Genomic DNA, 12,650 nt, shown 5'->3' with positions numbered 1-12,650 from the left:
GCCTGTGACCGTGAGGCAACCTCCAGCTGCCTGTAGAAGGCCTCATCAACCGCCTCCTCCTGGTCAGGTGGCCTGTAGCAGACACCCACCACAGTGTCTCCAACCTTGGCCTGACCTTTAACCCTTACCCACAAGCTCTCCACCCGCTCATCATCCACTCCCAGGCTGAGCTCCATGCATTCCAGTTGCTCTCTCACATACAGAGCAACTCCACCACCTTGCCTTCTCAGCCTGTCCTTCCTAAAGAGCACATAGCCCTCCATGACAGCGCTCCAGTCGTTAGAGCTATCCCACCACGTTTCTGTGATTCCTATGAGATCGTGGTGCTGSRMCYRCACACAGATCTCCAGTTCGTCTTGCTTATTCCCCGTGCTTCGTGCATTGGTGTATAAGCATTTCAGGCAGGTAATCGAGGCTGAACTTTTCCCAGGAGGCATGAGAGAGGATCCTCTATRATCATGCCCTAGCCRTACTTCCCCACCACCATAGGCCTGTTGGATATCCGTTGGCTTAGGTTTTACAGGATTGATTCCCCAGTCCACATGACGCTCCTCCTCCCCCTTCCTGCTTAGTTTAAAGCTCTCCTAATGAGATTGGCCAGCCTTTTGGCAAATACCTGCCTGCCCTTCTTGGTGAGGTGGTTTCCACCATGCTCCACTAGCATGGTCGTCAAACAGAGTCCTGTGGTCATAGAAGCCAAAACCCTGTTGCCAACACCAGCGGCACAGCTAGTTGTTGATTTCACCTATCCGTTTTCTCCTACTTGAATCCATCCCCCTCTTTGGAAGGATGGAGGAGAACACTACCTGGGCTCCCACCTCTTTTACAGCCACCCCTAGAGCTCTGTAATCTTGCTTTATTTGGGCAAGTTTCCCCATGGCATCATTAGCACCCACGTGAAAAATAAGCATGGGATAGTAGTCAGTGCCTCGGAGTAACCGAGAGAAGTTCAGAAGTTTAGCAGGTAGAGATTTAGTATTTGAAATAAGCATTCACATATATAAAACTAGATGACTACAAATTTGAATATATTAGGAAGATATAACAGTATGATGATTAGTTCATCTCATTATGCATAACTAATGATATATGTTGAAATGGGGATAAATACCTGTAAGTTATTCCCATAGTATCCACTCCATTAAAGCAAATGTTTGCAAAACTTAGATGAGACCTTCATGCTACTCTTTAGCCTTATACAGCCCCCATGCATCTCTTCTTGAGTTACTAAGGAAATGAATTGGTAAATTCTCTGTCAATTATATTTTCTTGGTGGCAGCTCAAATGTAGAGGAAGAGCACTCCTTGAGAATAAATGTGATGCAAAGTTTTTCTTTTCTATTCTAGTGAGAATCAACAATTTCAAAGATATTTCCACCACAAAATTTGGATTGAAGCGTTCCCCAATGTAAGGGGAATTTCCTGACCAGGAACTCTACAAATAATTTTCTGAGCCCTTCCAGTAATTCAGTGTTTGCTTTTAAGGAGAGAAGTTAATAACTCATTCTGCAAAGATTATGCTTCCACAGTACATCCATGATGCTGTTGTCAAATGAATGTGTTTTGGCGCTGATAGTAGTATATACAAATAAGCTAGAGATTCTAAGAGAGATTGCCTGATGAATTAAGTTTAATTTTAAACATTTTTTAAAAGGACCCTTGAGTCATGAACCATGAGTCAGCAGTGTGCCCTCGTGGCCAAGAAGGCCAATGGGATCCTGGCCTGCATCAGGAGGAGTGTTGCCAGCAGGTCAAGGGAGGTGATTCTGCCCCTCTACTTAGCTCTGGTGAGGCCGCACTGGAGTACTGTGTGCAGTTCTGGGCTCCCCAGTATAAGAGGGACGTGGAGCTTCTCAAGAGGGTCCAGAGAAGGGCAGCCAGGATGATTAAGGGACTGGAACATCTCTCGTATGAAGAGAGGCTGAGTGAGCTGGGCCTGTTTTCTCTGGAGAAGAGAAAGCTCAGAGGGGATATGATTAATGTGATATGATTAATATGTTCAGGAAGGGAGAATGCAGGGAGGAAGGGGATAAGCTGTTTTCACTGGTGGCCAGCGACAGGATGAGGGGTAATGGCCACAAGCTGGAGCACAGGAAGTTCCATCTCCAGGTGAGGAGGAATTTCTTTACTGTTAGGGTGACAGAGCAGTGGAACAGGCTGCCCAGGGAGTCTTCTTCTCTGGAGGTCTTCCAAACCCGCCTGGATGCCACCCTGTGCCACATGCTGTAGGTGTGCCTGCTTGAGCAGGAAGGTTGGACTAGATGATCTGTAGAGGTCCCTTCCAACCTTAAAGATTCTGTGATTCTGTGACCCTTATTTTATGGGTACAATTCATCCCTGAAAAATAGATAACATTTTGGGCAGGATTTATATACTTGTGTTTAAAATTTCTATCATGCTTTGCTTGAAAAAATTTATGGCTCTATAGTTATGTATTATAGCACCCAATAAATACTTGTTTTCCAGTTCATAATTAAATTTCTAATGAAACACACGTGTCTATTTCCAGCTCTGCAAACACCAAAGTGTTTACAATTTACTCTAATTTTCAAATTCAGTTTCCACCTCAGCTGAAAACTTTCTGTGTTAAATTAAGTTATACAGCCTTATTATATTGGAACCTATAAATCTTTTGATTACATTCTTCCATGTTCTCCAGTTTCATTGTTCATCTCTGTAAGTTAGTGAAAATTCATAGACATCATCAGGATAATACTCTAAAATGCTGTTTGGAGGCAGAATACAGGGTATAATTGATAATGACTTGGAGAAATTAGAAGAAATGTGGTCATAGATCAAAGAACTTTGTACTAAGGAAAGCACTATCTGTTCTAGGTAGCTTTTCATTGATGGCTTATGTCCCCGTCTGTGTGCTACTTGAAGTCTGCAGGCCTTAAAAATTATTTACCTGTTATTTAGGAGAACGGACTTTGGATTTTCTTTCTAAGGGTAGAGATCATGAAGCGCAAGTGAATTTTTAGAATTATATAAGGTCTTTTAACACCATTAATTTAGGCAGTTCCTGAAACACCTAGATCTACAAGATTTGTCTAACTAAATAACATTACCCCCCAACCCCAAAGAAAAACCCAACCACAAAATTATTGCAACTTCTTAACTTTATCTTTTCACTTGATGTCAGAGAAATGACAGTGTGCTGTTCTTTTGTTCTTTATCTTGACGAAACATAGAGGTGTTCTTAAACCTAGGGATATTCTATTTCCAAAGGACCAAATCTATCTGGTTCCTATGATTTTAAGCTGTGTTAAGAGGAAATCTTGCAAAATACATACTTTGCTCAGATTTCTTTGTGCTGTTGTGACCATAGAGGCTTTCATAAAGACTTACCTTGAAAATATGATTTTCAGCAATAAGAAAATAAGCCTCAGAGATATGAAATGCACTGTTTGACAGAACTGAAGTTAAAGTGTGAATTAAAAGTGATATACAGAACTGTTCCTTTCTTGACTTTAGGGATATGTTACTTAAGGTTTCAGTTTCTAAGATTGCTATAAGACTATTTGTCCATTAAGATGAATAGCTTAGTGTTATTTTTATGGTTCTGAACACTAAATATTATTAGCATTCTCAATCAGCTTAATTAAACTTCACATGCCTACCTAATGCATAGTAGGCATTTAATGCAGATGATCTTTTCTTGGTAGCTTAGTAAGCTAATCACTTTGTATGTTTTTCTTCTTTTTCTCCTAAGGAAGTAATCCTTTCACTTCATACATACAGCTGTTAAACCAGAATAGCATAACTTTTGCTTTCTTTCTGTGTACCTGAATGATTTGGCAATTTGAAAACCTTGTTGCCTTTTGAGAAGCCACATGCATTAATGAGATCCTAGCACTACAGATTAGCTGGAAAAGGGATGTGTCATATATGCCTTTTCCTTTTTCTTGGGCACCTATTTTTGGTATAAAGAAAAGAACTAAAGAGAACTTCGGGTTGTTCCAATGCAGCTACTTCAATATAATGTTGATATGGCTATAACTTTTTAGCTAAGATTTTACCTGGTGATTCACCAAATAGAAAAAATATAATTATATATAAAATACGTAATTTATATACATTAATATAATATGTACATATAGATTATATTTTATATTAATATTATTAAAATATAAAAATATATTTTCGTGATCTCTTGTTCAAAATCTGTCCAACTAGCTGCCACAGTTTCTATTAGAAAGTTGGTAGGAGAAGAAGCAGAAATGCATCAAAGAGTTCCTTTCCTGTTCACAGGCCCTCCACTGAACTGAAGAGACCACAACCAGCAGTTCCAAGCTGTTAAAATGATTAGAGGAAGTTATAGCTGATATATTAGAAACAGTTTTCAAAGAACCATAATTGACTTCCTTCCTAGATTAGGATCTTGTTGAAAGTAAAGAACTTTGTCTTGTGAAAGAGCACTTGGTGAATAGCCTTTTTGATATAACATATGGTCCAATTTTCCTGGTCTCATGTAATGTCTGAAGCTTAATGATTCATTTTAGGTGATTAACTCATGTGGTCTGGTTTAACCTTTGCTGGTTGTGATAGATCCAACAGTCACTGATTTTTAGAAATACGACCTTGCTGGTTTCAAAGAGTAGCTCCTGGTTATAGCCAGTACCTATAGTTTGCTGGTTGAAAATCTCAGACAAACACTTGTATCCCCCCAACCTTTTCTGCTAGCATGCTAACCTTTTCATATAACATACTCACAGACCTGTGATTTACCGTTAGGATTTCTATGTTGTTCACTGCCTGATCACTGAATCTCAAAAAGAGCTTTGCAGCCTTGCAGAGAACTACTACCATGATAGATTAAAGTGTTAAAGCAAAACTTTAAGAGAAATATGCTGTTCTTCAAAGCCATACAATAGTGTGGAAGCAAAGGAAACTGACTGAAAACTTTACAAGTTTTTCTTTCTTTTTTTATTTTTTCTTTTCTGCTCCCTACTAAAACTTCCTCTGTGATAAACTGGCAATGTCAAATACTTTCCTGTCTCAATTTGATTACCTTTTACTGGAAATTCACTCTGAATATACGTGGAAGACAAGAATTATCTGTTGAGATATATTTAAGTAACTGTGTTAACTCTGGAAGAGAACCTCAAGTAATAGCTCTGATACTACAGTGACCCAAGCAGTCATTATGTTTGCACAGATATCTAGATGTTAAGTTCTTCCCTAGTCCTAAGTAGTGCTTTTTAGTTAGACTGCACAAAGGTGAATAATGAGAGAATTTGGCCCAGATGTTTCCACTGTCCTTCACTACAACTAATGAAATATACATGCTGGAGTGATACCGATTGTATCTGATACCTCTATTAATAGGCTCCAATGTTTTTGCATTTGTGCTAAAACACAGAAGGAAGATAGGCTGGTGCTGAGAGACCTGAAAGTGTGGGCAGAGCAGTTCGAGAGAGACTTAGCCCGCGCACAAGCGACGGAAGCGAGCTTACAGGAGAAATACCAGGTAAGGAAGTGGGAAAGCTTGGTATGGTAAGATATTATTTCCATGGTTATGTGTAATATGTGCCACATAATTTTATGCAGCCTGTACATATATAGTTTGACGTACTGTAGCTTAAAGAAATAAAGTTACAAGTTAGATTGCCCTTCATTTGTGGGGGAATGACAGTGTCAGCTCAAGCTTTGCTGCTGCGAACTGTGCACAGATGGTTTGCCTAACACCAATCTTTTTCTAGCAGCGTGAAGAAAGGCTGTCCTAGTTAGAAGCGAGCATGTGTCTGTACAACCTTTCCAGATCCTGCATGATATAGTTCAGATGGTGAGATATGACTAGAGGTGACAGGTGGAGAGAACAGGGCTTAGAGGTTCATTTTTAATATATCTCCCTAAGGTGAATATCTAAACCTTTCATAGAAATTTCTACCCAATTTTTCTTCTAAAACTTGACTGCTTTCCTGTCCATCCTAAGCAGCATTTAACCTTTTTGCTGCTTTATCTGACTGAAGAATTTGAAAATGCCAGTTACGTCTTCCTGGAGTCCTACTTATGTTTTCCGGGGGTATTAAAGTATTTTAATAAAATGCAATTCAAGAAAGGCTTTAAAAATACAAATTTACAGCTATTATTCATTTTGTAGAGTTAGGATTTTTCTTTTTTAATCAGGATAAATTTCTAATACAGGGAGCAATATACTATAAATGCTGTACAAATTCTTTCTTTGACTTTGTGCTTTTTTTCTTTTTTAGTCATTTAAACATTTCAGAGTACAGTATGAATTAAAAAGGAAACAGATTGAACTTGCGACTCAGTCATTGCGGAAAGATGGTAAATTATCACTTGATCAAGCTATAGTGAAGCAAGCTTGGGACAGAGTTTCATCCAGGGTAAGTTTAAAAATTAACGTACTATCTTATATTAAATGAAGGACAACTCTTTTAAAGTCATTTAGGCACCTGTTTTGTATTGATTGTTTAGTCATTAGAAACCTAAATTTGGACCAAGTCTCTGGCAGTGTTGAATTATATTCTGTTTGCTTTGAGAATATTTATTGTACTGCTCCTTTTAAAAGTAGCTCAAGAAAAGATACAAAATATTGATTTAAAAAAGCTGAGTTCTATTCTCCCTCCAACTACAATATTATAATGTAAAATGCTAAAGCCACCTGCAAAATTCTAGTATAATACACTTTAACAACAATGAAGTTTCTTTCTAACAAATACTAAAGTCTTAGGAAAAAAAAAAATAAAGCTTTAATGCTATTTTTAGCCTGAGCTTGCAATAATAATAAAGGAATGCTACCACTGAGAACAGTAGTTTTGCAATAATTGAATGAAAAATCTCAAGTAATATTGGTCATCCCACTGTAAAGTAGTTAAGTCATTGTAAGTCAGTGTATCATCATAGAATTGTTTCATCATAGAGGTGTGTTTAAGAAGGGAACTATTTAAAGTAATTTGGAGTTTTGAGATGCTTATTTTTGTCATTTATCATTTCCAAAACTGTGTTTGCTGATAGAACAAGCTACTTTACTGCTATACTCTTGACTTCATAATCTCTTTGGACTTATGCATTTTACACACACAAAATATAATAAAAAAATATGCAAGAGTATGAAATAAGTGACACTGAACAGAGGGCAGTCTCATTTGTCTTACTGTGACTGTTAATTGATAGAGTACCAGATTTTCTGCTCGCCAGTTGGTCCAATTTATGCACGGTCAGTTGTGCAACTCAATTATTCTTTTGGAAGGGAATAATTTATATCAGGAAATCTTTATAGCGATTTTGTTGCCTATGACAGTACTATAATTTGAAAAGTAATGTCAAGTGATATAGCTAGATTTTCCTCAAATATAATTTGTTTTGCCTTTTTATTTCTTTTCAGCATAAAGTATCTTGGTTTTGTTGGTTTTTTTGTGTATGTGTTTGTATTTTTTTCTTCAAGATACTTTTCTGTACATTTAAAAAAAGGACTGAAGTTCAATCTTATTTACTATTTTTCCTTTTTTTTTTTTTTTTCTCCTTCTCTCTCTCTCGCTCTCGCTCTAGCTACTTGATTGGCACATACACCTTGATAAATCTCTTCCAGCACCTTTGGGAACCATAGGTACTTGGCTTTATAGAGTAGAGACTGCTCTGAGGGACGAAATAACTATCCAGCAAGCTCACGAGGAGACAGCAAATATAATCCATCGGAAACTTGAACAACTTAAGGTAGATCTAGAGACATTCATTCTATACATTATGTTTTATTGACTGCAAGGTTTTAAAGCAATCGTGCTCTACAAAAAAAGATTGCTGTTTGTGATTTGAAGGCTAGTTGTCTTCCACTAACCCTGTTTGGGGCAGGTTTTCCTCATTTTGACAGCAGGTAAGGATTATGTGTCTTTCTTTCAGTGATAGTCTTAACCTGTCGTGTCTCTGTGTCTTATAAGTGATGTTCAGACTTGCATTTGATTTTTCCCTACTTCTCTCTGAAAATTTCATGCAGAGCTAGTAAGTTGAGTGCATAGTTTGACCTATAAGAACTGGTTAGGTGAAGAGAGAGAGGGGGCAGGAGTAAGGAGAAAAAGGGAGTGAGAAAAAAATTGAGAGAGAGAGAGGGAGGGAGGGGAAGAGAGAGAAAATACTTAAGTGCACTGATATTCAATACTGTTGAGGCTGTAACCAAGACCAGGGGAAAATAGAATGAAGTGGATTTTTAGTGTTGCAAATGACGAATTGCTTGAAAAGTTCACTCAGCTACAGTAAATGGGAAACATTTCCAGGTGAATTTTAATAACATTGCTGTTACTCTTTGCTAAATCTGAGCTCTGCTTTAAAGCCAAACTGTGATGTTTGTATGTGCATTTATGTAATATATTGTGAGAAAGATATAGACAGCAGTTGGTGGAGAGATGATAGAAGAAACTGAGAAACTAAAAAGGAGAAAGGAAGAACTACGGTGTAGAGAAAGGTTGTACTTGTGGCAGTAAGACTTGTTTATATTGTTTCTCAGTATCATTGTAAAATTTGTTTGTAATTTTTTTGTTGTTTTTCATTTGGTTATGTGTTTTTTATTTTTAAAAAGCCATGTCATATAATGAAAAGCTGAAAAATTTCATGATCATCTTGGAATAGTCAGGACAGACAGTCAATGCTTTGCTGGAAGATGAGCTGAGTCTTTCTCCAACTATTGCTTACATACTGGAGTCAAGTGCTAGATAATACAATTTAACCAAAAAATATTAAAAAAAAAAAAATAGTGGAAGGTATTGTTGTCTTTGAAGGTCAGTCTTCATAATACTCAGTTTGATGAGTTTTTTCTGAAACATCAAGATTTTCAGGACGTGAGATCTGATATTTGATTACAAAAAGCAAGCCAAGTTATTTTTAGGTCTTATAATGTAATCGCCATTGACTTTCTTTTAATATGTTCGTAAGAAACGAAAACTGCGTTTATTAAATTGTGATTTAGTAAGTGTATTTAGGGAGTGTATTACATAAAAAATTTCATGAGCTTCCTGATGATGTTGAATATTTAAAACTACTGTGCTTTGTTTTGACTTAAGCATGTTAGGGGCATCCTCCTTTGTCTGGCAAGGTTGCAAATGCAGCTATCCAAGGTACTTGTTCCTTTACAGGAGAGAACGTTAATCTCAAGATATCCTCAGGAAAGTTTTTCCCAAAAAGCAAAATGAGCGCGTCATTTGCAAGTGAGGAAGTCTCATTTCCCTTCATAGCAAGGTTTTTTTTCTGCTGAAGCAGAAAACTGAGTAAAGATAGGTAGGCTGATGGGAATATTGGGAAGATCTGGGGAGCCAAACCATTAGAATTGCTATGGGTTTCTGCTGCTGGATTCGGACTGTGAGGAAATCCTCCTTCAGCACCTGGAGCAGGGAGAACCTCTATGCTGCCATGGGTTCACCCAGGGGAGGGGGGATTCCTGTGATCCCCTGTGTCTACAGCCAAATATCCTTACAGCCATAGGGATGATGTCTCCAGCAATATCCCCTGCTGTGTTTCCCCAGTCGCTGGGGGCTTGGCCTCCTATTGGTGCGGATATTGGTTCAGAAACTGTTGCCAGTCATTCATGGTAATAAGTAATCTCCAGGAAACCGTTTGAAGCAGTGTTGCTTAGTTACAGTTGAAATGTGCTCTGCTCCGAGGTTTCTGCTGGTGCAATCCTTATCACAGGAACACAGGTTGGATACCACATTCTGCATTCATTCGTGTAATGTATAGAAAGCAACTGTGAATCCCTTTGATGTTGACAGAGTGAGAAGTTCACTAAATATTGAATTTGTATTTACATAAGAAGCTCTGGATCTTCTGCCTTTATGTAAAGAAGTAGTTTAGTCACAGAATATTTGAATCAATATCTAATAAAGGTTAGTATCTGTTATAAAGATGTAAGCAGTAAATTTAGCAAGGTTGTATGGTTGTGATATTAGTGTATGTGCAGGCTGTATTTCGGGGATTATTTAAATATAGTTAAGAGTTCAGGTTTTGCTAAATCTCTGCAGTGTATGTATCCTCTGCTTTAAATTAGATGCTGCTTTTGCAGAGCATCTCATAAGGGGATTCCCTATGTAAATGTTCAAGCCGCTGTAAATGCTTTTATAATATGCATAACCTTGCATGCAAATGTGACAGCATGATCAAATAGTTAACTACATTGAGTCATCAGTGCAGCCTTAAATTTGTGCTTATTAGTTTGATAGCCTACTGTGAGCCTTCTCTCTCTCTCAGTCTCTCTCTCTCTCTTTCCCCCTTTGAATCGAATCAGGATCTGCTGAAAAACGTAGATGGTCACAAAAAGACATTCCATGAGATCCACCGGGCCAGGTCTGTTAACGGAGTGCCAGTTCCACCTGACCAATTAGAGGACATGGCAGAGAGGTAAGGCTTTCAATCTGAAATGAAAAATCGTCTGTGAGTGAAAGGGACCCTGTTCGTGTTAGAATCTGTTCATGTAGAAATCACTGTCTAATTATGTTTCACGGTAGCAAGCGTGAAAATAAAATTGGAAGGATCCCCTCCACCCTACAAATATAAATAAAAATATGTTGAATAGCATGATACATTAAAGATTGACAGTCAGCTTAATCTGTAGGGTTTAGCAAGTGATACTTTTTTACATTGATCCTGTTATTGCTTGCTCCTGGGCAAATGTTATATAACAGCACTTTGGATGCATGTAAAAGAAAAATAAAAATGACTTTGCAAAACTTAGTAACGTGTAAACTGGTGTTTTCTGTGAATAAACAACAATTAATGCTGCTAAAGATCAGGCATCAGAATTATCATCATGCAAAATAAAATATATTTTAGAATTAGAGATAGATCAAAGATTAGAAAAATATCTCATCCATAACTAGAGCTTCCTGGTTCTTCTATAAAATGAATATTGCTGTATGTTTTACTACTGTGTGATTCATTTTCTAGGTTTAATTTTGTTGCTTCTTCATCTGATCTCCATCTGTTGAAAATGGAGTTTCTGGAACTGAAATACCGTCTACTGTCACTCTTGGTCCTTGCCGAATCAAAACTAAAATCATGGATTATCAAATATGGAAGACGAGAGTCAGTAGAACTACTTCTTCAAAATTATGTTGTAAGTTTGGTTTGCCTTCTTTGTATTTTTTTTTTCAAATATTCACATTTAAGATTATGGAAAATAAGTAAATAAAAAGTAGAAATAGAAATGACATTTGCCAGTTAATGACTTTATGGCTGAATTCCTAAGATACATCTCTTGAGAAGTGGATGTACCTTTTCTGTGGAAGGACCTTGATTAGAAGGCTAAGCTTGAAAAATACCCTTTGCACCATTACTTTAACACAGAAATAATGTCCCAGTTGCTAACTGTATGAACACCAACTTACTGAGCATATCTGGAGGTTCTGAATACAAGATTTTGACTCACTTTGCATATGAATTCCAAAGAAGTTCATTTCCTCTTCTTTTACATCAGCATAGGGTGTCCTTTATGGTGCTAATACATGGTATGGTATGTAGACAAAGGAGGCTTTTGGGGTACAGTCTCCCACAGTACAAAAAAATTCTCCAACTGTATGAAAAAGTTATGCTTACATCTATATATTTATTGAATAAAATACATTGCCAAAGAAATAATTTTATACTTTTAAGGAATATTTTTCCCCTCCTGCTCAGCATTAGAATATTACATTCAATACTTTATTTCTGTTTTGTAAAGAGATTGTTCCAGCTCTGCATCATCCCTATATCTCTTTAAGAACCTGAATCAATAAGGCTATTGACTGACAAATGCCCATTGATACTTTCCCTTCTAGTCTCATCCTGTTGTGTCTTGCTAAATCCATTCTTGCAGTGACAACTGCCTGGCAGAATGGCACCACTGCTGCACTTCTGTACTGGGGCATGAGTGGAGGAATGTTTTCAAAAGCAGGGCTAAGCTTAACATTTCCCTTCCCTCTAATCCATAGGAGAAAGAAGTGCATGAGAGAATTCAATTTGGAAAGAATTTATGCCCTTTTTAGAGCCAGGACACTGAGTAGAAAAAATTACTGATGGCCCTATAGCCCTGTGCTTCTTAGTGCTATGGAAGCGAACTCAGTAAAGCTCCCTTACAAAATGAGAGCTGAAGACCTGCTTATGCAGGTCTTTTCCCTCTCTGATTTAAGAGACTCATAAAAATTCAGGTATTCTGGACAAGGTCTGCAAAATCCCAATCATTGTTTAAAACAACACTATTTGCTAGAGTGATGCGCAATAACTAGGAGTTATGTATGCTGCATAGCACAGCCATTAAGAGTACTAGAAGGTGACAAGAAAATTTATTGAGGAAGTGGATAGCTTGGGTTTTGGCTTATTATTTTATATCACATTCTTATTTTTTCCTTTATACTCGAGCTTATAAATAAAAGTGATGCCTTGCTACTGGATCCCATCATTATTCTCTAGCTTGTCCTATAAATAAAGGTCATCATAGATCAAACACCAACAATCTGAAGATCGTATAGTACCAGGATGTCACTGTAATGGAAATGTTGAGACACTGGATTACCGTTATCCATGAATTTTAACACATAGTTATTCTTTACTTTTCCCTCTTTTTTCTTAATGCTATATATGTACAGAAACAGCAATTTTTCTTTAATGCATCTAGTCAACTAAGATATTATTTCTCAGTAAAGTGGATATAGTCTATTTAGTTTTAGA

The 12,650-nt window shown here is 37.3% G+C and overlaps 1 protein-coding gene across 1 annotated transcript in view; it reads left to right on the top strand.

Annotated features, from left to right (window-relative positions):
- Positions 1-12,650, top strand: part of SYNE1 (spectrin repeat containing nuclear envelope protein 1) — a 224,829-nt gene that overhangs the window by 26,564 nt on the left and 185,615 nt on the right. Inside the window, exons 10-14 of the mRNA XM_026044390.1 lie at positions 5,362-5,469; positions 6,212-6,349; positions 7,515-7,679; positions 10,234-10,346; positions 10,893-11,061. Coding sequence (XP_025900175.1) covers positions 5,362-5,469; positions 6,212-6,349; positions 7,515-7,679; positions 10,234-10,346; positions 10,893-11,061 — 693 coding nt within the window. The remainder of the gene's footprint in view (positions 1-5,361; positions 5,470-6,211; positions 6,350-7,514; positions 7,680-10,233; positions 10,347-10,892; positions 11,062-12,650) is intronic.

The sequence above is a fragment of the Nothoprocta perdicaria genome, unplaced genomic scaffold (genome assembly GCF_003342845.1).
Source record: "Nothoprocta perdicaria isolate Ctin4 unplaced genomic scaffold, notPer1 scaffold_36, whole genome shotgun sequence".
Classification (NCBI taxonomy): domain Eukaryota; kingdom Metazoa; phylum Chordata; class Aves; order Tinamiformes; family Tinamidae; genus Nothoprocta; species Nothoprocta perdicaria.
Note: the sequence above shows the minus strand (reverse complement) of the source record. Positions and strands in the feature narration are given on the sequence as shown.